This window comes from Acanthisitta chloris, unplaced genomic scaffold (genome assembly GCF_000695815.1).
Source record: "Acanthisitta chloris isolate BGI_N310 unplaced genomic scaffold, ASM69581v1 scaffold14936, whole genome shotgun sequence".
NCBI classification, from domain to species: domain Eukaryota; kingdom Metazoa; phylum Chordata; class Aves; order Passeriformes; family Acanthisittidae; genus Acanthisitta; species Acanthisitta chloris.
The window spans coordinates 296-6,230 of record NW_008679871.1 but is presented as its reverse complement, the minus strand read 5'-3'; the positions used below and the strand labels follow the sequence as shown (position 1 = coordinate 6,230).

Here is a 5,935-nt window from a genome sequence, read left to right as displayed (position 1 = left end):
GGGAAACACAGGGATATTTGCATGAACAGTGCTGGAAAAAACAGTCCTCAGGTTTGAACGTGTGTCCCTGAGGCTAACCCCAAACAGAGGAGATGTTTGCCCTGGTGGCCATCCCCCTGTGCCCAGCATGAGCCCCATGTGTGGTGGGGCATCAGGAGCATATGTCACTCTGCACCTTGGCAGGCTCAAGGATCAGCCTTAGGATTCCTTTTGATGTGGTTGCCAAGAACCAGAGACAATTAATGGCTGAGTTTAACTGACCACTGCACCAGGCTGGATTTTCTGTGCAAGGGCAGGAGGTGAGTTTCCCCAGATTTGGGCACATGGTACTCAACATGAGGTGGAGGGAGGAGGGTGAGACAGTGGGGGACAGCAGAGCAATGCTGGGCACCAAGGCTGGTCTGTGCCACATCACTGAGCTGCAGCAATGGGGGTCTGACTGCAGCACTGGGCTGGTGATGATTTCATGACAGATTTCAAGCTGCCCTTGGTTTGTCTAAAGACAAACCTTGAGGCACTTGTGAAGGACTGAGGCACGCTGTGGAGGACGTGCAGCCTCTCACCACACCTGCTGGGATGTTGCCTCTTGGAGTGCTGAATCCTGGTCTTTTACTGTCTCAGCATCTCCTCATCCTGCCTTTTCTCCTGAGGACTTCATGGTCCTGGAGCCAGCTTCTCCCAGCCCAGCAGGCTGAGTTTTCCATCATGCTGAGGAGTAGCTGCTGGTATCCCAGGCTCTGCTGGGGGCACGGACCCTGCCTGGGGCTGGTTCTCCCAGGCCCTGCAGCTCACCCTTTGCTTCTCTATTGCTGCTTTATGCCACCCACGGCTACCCATGTGCCAGCCCCAACCTCACCATATCCCAGAACATCCAGGTATCACTTCAGCTGTACCAGAATCTCTGTATCTCCCTAGATGGGCAGACAGCAAGGGCTGGACACTGGCAGCATGCCCTTAGGATGCTCCCCCTTCTCTCAGACTGGGGACAGGAGCAGCTCTGAGCCACACACACTGGTGCTGGCACACCCAGCAGCTGCTGGCTGGCCTGGTCCTTGCTCAGCAGGCTGCTCACAGCCCAGCTAGACACTGACCCACTTCTGGTGGGACATCCCCATCCACCCACGCATGGCTGAGTCCATTCCAATGCTGTGCAATGAGACTTCCATGCCACGGCAGGATGGCTGAGTCCCTGGAAGCACCAGTTCTGCATGGAGCAGAATGAGGTGGATTGGTATTTGTGCTGTGTGTGAACAAAAAGGACTCATGCACTTGGTTACTTCAGCAGACACACCAAGAGCCCAGCCCACCCCCTCAAGCAAACTTCCCAGGCACCACCCAGAGCTGGGAGCTCACTGGGAATGGCTACTTCACATCCCCCAGCCACGCCAGGGGTCTCCTTCTAACCCAGAAACTAAAGGAGTAGATAAGGTGATTGAGAGCCAGTTTACCTTCAAAGTGGCCCCCAGTGACCTCAGTCCAGTGGAGTGCCGAGCCAGCTTCAGCACTCGGAATATCCTCATGAGCCGAAACACCTGCACGACCTTGCCCAGGTTGCCCAGCTCCGAGTCACTGCCCATGGTCACATCCACCAGGAGAGTGAAGTAGAAGGGCAACACCGAGACAATGTCAATCAAGTTCAGCGGGTGCTTGAAGAACTTCCTGGGGTTGGGGGAGAGCAGGAGGCGGGAAGACACTTCGAAGGTGAACCAGGAGATGCAGAAATACTCCAGCTTGTGCAGGATGGGTTCATCGAGGACATTGCCATTCTCATCCACCTTCTGGTACTCAGGCATGCTGTGGATGCACATGGTGGCTATGGAAACCAGCACCACGCTGATGGACACGAAGCTGAAAAGTTTGCTGGGGATGGAGTAGCCAGGGTTCTCCATGGTGAGCCAGAGCCGCTTGCGCACGTTGCCGCAGCGCAGAGTGCTGTAGCGCAGCAGGTCATGGTTGATGTCAGAGATCTCATCAGGGGATGTGTCCACACTGCTGACCTCACTCTCCTCATCCCAGTTGTGGTGGCGACTCTCCAGTTTGCGCTCATGGTAGCGGTAGCTGCAGCAGGAGTCCAGGAAGAACTCGTTGATGCCCCAGTACTCGATCTCCTGGCAGAAGGAGAAGACGCACAGCTCCTCCATGACGTGCAGCTTCCCTGTCTGGTAGAAGTGGAGGACGTAGAGGAAGAAGCCAGGGTTTCGGTCGAAGTAGAACTCCCTGGCGCTCACATCGTAGTCATCACAGAGCTGCAGGATGGACTCCTCGGAGTCGCAGGACAGCAGGCGTCCCAGGCGCGTGTCAGGGAACTTGGAGAGGGCACTGGAGCTGAGCCGCCTCCTCAGACCCCCCACGTTGATGTTGATAACGTCCTCCTCAAAACTGGGACCCCAGTAATTTAAGGTCTTGTTGACCATGTTCAGCAGAGCAGGAGCTGGTTCCACCTGTGGACAAGACATAGCGAGGTTGGAGGGGACACAGGGCTCTCCCTGCTCCGGGTGCTTCTGGGTGGGTGGGGGCAGAAGCACCCTGGGGAGGAAGGAAGGATGTTTGCATTTTGAAAAGTGAGGACTGAGGAAAGGGGAAGGGAGAGAAACACTTTACACAGATTTTCTTCTGTGGTATGGAAGCTAAAAAAAAAAAAGCCAATGATTTTTCCAGGTGAAACTTTTCCTTGCTTTTTTTTACCTCTTAAAAGTTTCTCCCTGTGCGGGTCGTTAATGGCCTAAGGAAGGCAATTTACTGCACCTCCAGCACTTCATCCATGGGGCTGTCCTTGTTCAAACAGGTAATTAGTCACTGAAGAGAGGATTTATCCCCCAAAGAGCCTCCCTGAGGAAAAATTAGATCTAGTCAAATCACCGCTGCTGTGATTCTGCCAAAGTGCTTTGTAGCCCAACTACCTACGCTGCTAATTAGACCTGGTCAAAAAGTCCTCAGATGGTGCAATCTTCCCAGCAGCACAGACAGTTTTGCCAAAATCAAAGTATTGTCACAGAAGGTGTCAATTTTAGGGAGAATTTCAGAGGAAGAAGTGTCAAAACAATTCATCTGCTTGGTTTGTTTCCTCTTGTGTGTTCTGTCATGCACAATATTAAGAAAACTTTTATAATGTTGAAACATAACAAAAGCATGATTCAGAATCATCGATGACTGAGTTAAAAATCTCTATTTTGGTGGGGAAATAAAACCCCAAAGTTTTGATTTCTATTGTGCTCTAGGAACTCACAAGTTTCAGAGAGCTGGGCTCTTCTGTGCAGCAGAAATTCCATTTTCTAATCAGAAGCAATTAAAGCATCTAAGAAAAAGCATTCCCACACATTCACCCATCTTGACCAGAAGCTTAGAACAAAAAGGTAAATAAAAAGGTTTCTGATCTTTCTGCATCACCTTGAAATCAGATTTTTCCACCTACCTTATTCATCAAAACACGTGGGGATGCACAGAGCAGCCCTGTACTCAGGGAGTCCTCCTGCTCCTGACATGGGGTGGTGGGTGTTGAGGGACACTGCTTTGCTCTCTTGGTCGATGAATTAATTTTTTCCTGTCTTCTGCCCCCCCCTCCCCCCCCAGAATTTTTCAAACTTTTGGGTGCAGCAGGAGCTGAGGGAAAAGGCTACAGCAGCCCCTATAGTGATGCCAAGGTGCCAGCAGAACCCACACAGGACAGTCTGGTCCCACAGCAGCCACCAAGGGCCCAGGATGGGTCAATGACACAAGGTGGGTCACCCCCACCCAGGGGATCCTGTGGACTCCACTGCACCACAGTCCTGCATTGCTCACAGGGTTTATGGGGCAAACACTAGGGCTCTACCTGCTTCCCAGTGCCTGAGAAAAGCAGTCTAAAAGGTTTGTCACACTGGGAGGGACCTGGGGGACACTGTCACATCTAAATCTGGAGGTTAGAGCAGAGCAGCAGAGGGACAAGTAATGGAGTAACTGGTTAGACCCCGGAGGTACGTTTTTAAGCTGAGCAGAGCTGTGGGTGCAAATGCCAGATTTGTGTGAAATAGCCTGGCAAAGGCATATGCTAACTCCACTGCATCTCCCAGCCAGGGCTCCTTAAAGACACAGCTTTGCACCACATTGCCAGCACTTCCATTACACCATGTCTGGAGGAGGCAACCAGCATGATAAACCTCAGAGCTTAATGGACTCATTGTCCTGCCTTTCAAAGGGGAGGGAGGAAAGAGAAGGATCAACTCTTCTAATGCTTAAGACAAATGCGAGGGAGAAAAAGGGGTGTAAACACTCCTTTTCAGGGATAAACTGGAATTTCAGTGACAGATTAGCTTTTCCAGAGGAGACATCACACAGCCCATCTGTGGGGTAGGGATGACTAATCCAGGTTCCTTCCAGAAGGATGCTCATGCATTCAGGCTACAAACACACACGACCGGGGCCCTGCGGGTCTGTGGGATCCAGCTTATCCCAAAACCAGCCTCAGACTCTCCCTGCACTGTCCCTACAGAGCAGCTGCTCTGGGAGGTCAGGCCAAATGCCACCAAAATCAAAAGCACGGTGGTTTTGGGGCTGGGCTGGGGCATGGGGCAGCCCAGGACGTCAGGACAAGCCTGTAGAGGTGCTCCACCTCAGCAGGACCATCCTCAGCACACAGCTCTGGCTCTGGGTGAGATGTGCCAAACCCTGAGAGCCAGGAGGGAGCTGGCTCCCACCTCTCTCCCAGCTCAAAACAAAAAGTGGGTGTCAGGACCCTGCAAGCCTTTGTACTCCAAGGAAATCCCTCCTGTGCTGGAAGCAGAGAGAGGAGAAGGGACACAAACTGCTTGAGATCCTCCTTTCTGATGTTCACTTCTGAATAGAACTAATTATTTCTGCCCACATAGAGCTTTCATCTAGGAATCTAAAGCAGCAATTAATAATTTTATAACTCTCTTGCCTACTTGTTCCAAACGAGCTAAGCTCAGCTTTAGAACAAAACTGGGGTTTGAACTGGGACCCAGTGTGATCTCCATTCACGTTTGCAGGGGTTTCAACAGGAAAAGAGAAGCTCACTTTGGGAAGGTTGGGTGATTTGTTATTTTAAAGCACAACGGACAGAGAATACAAATGTGTCTGTCTGGGATAAAGTGAATATGCAAAATTTTCCTTTAGTTAACCCAAAATTTCCAGGAATGATTGGAAAAATGGAACAGCTGAAGCCAGACTCTTTCTGATAAATGTTGAGATATATTGTAAGCTATTTTGAGACAGCCATCAGAATTACACAAGCTCAGTGTGAGCTGGGTGTTGGGTGTTCAAGTGAATACCTATCTATCTTGTGGAGAAAAAAAATCTCTGATGAATGCATTTATGGCATTAAAAATATACAAAAACAGATCAAGCATATCTATAAGAAGTGCTAGAAGAGTTTCCCTTGACAACATATTTTTTTTCTCAAAGGCTTTCAAATGGAAGTTATGTATTCTACCTGGCAGAGGGGATCCAAGGGAGTGGGAAGGAAGGTGCTAATAGACATTCAAACGAGGATGCAGCAAGTGCAGGGAATATTGCAAACAGGGGCTTTTCCAACCAGGTACAATGGATTTAGATTAACAGTCCAAATAAAAAACCCTGTACTTACAGCTCAGCGAGGCTTCCCAGCAGGGAGTCGTGTGGCTTGTCTCAAAGGAGCCATTAGAAATGCGTAGAGGAGGAGGAATCCCTTATCCTTTGCCTGTAGCCCAGACCTAAACGCCCTGTCACCCCGGGGCTTGTGACCCTGCACGTCCCAGGGGTGCAGGGGTGGTGGCTGCAAACCACTGAGGAGGTCCTGCACAGGATGTCCATGGGGCTGAGGTTGGGCTGGGGGTCCCCCGCTGGGTGCCTGAGGGGGGCAGGGGGGCTGGGTGACCTCCCAGTTCCAGCAGGGTGATGTCCCCATGTGCTGGGGGCAGGACTGGGGAGACGTCTGCTTCCTGGTCATCCAAAATTGCCC

At 51.1% G+C, this 5,935-nt stretch overlaps 1 protein-coding gene across 1 annotated transcript in view; it reads right to left on the bottom strand.

Annotated features, from left to right (window-relative positions):
- KCNS1 (potassium voltage-gated channel, delayed-rectifier, subfamily S, member 1) overlaps positions 1–2,414 on the bottom strand; it is a 6,501-nt gene extending 4,087 nt beyond the window's left edge. Inside the window, exon 1 of the mRNA XM_009077503.1 lies at positions 1,449–2,414. Within this exon, the coding sequence (XP_009075751.1) occupies positions 1,449–2,414 (966 nt within the window). The remainder of the gene's footprint in view (positions 1–1,448) is intronic.
- Between the last annotated feature and the right edge of the window lie 3,521 nt (positions 2,415–5,935).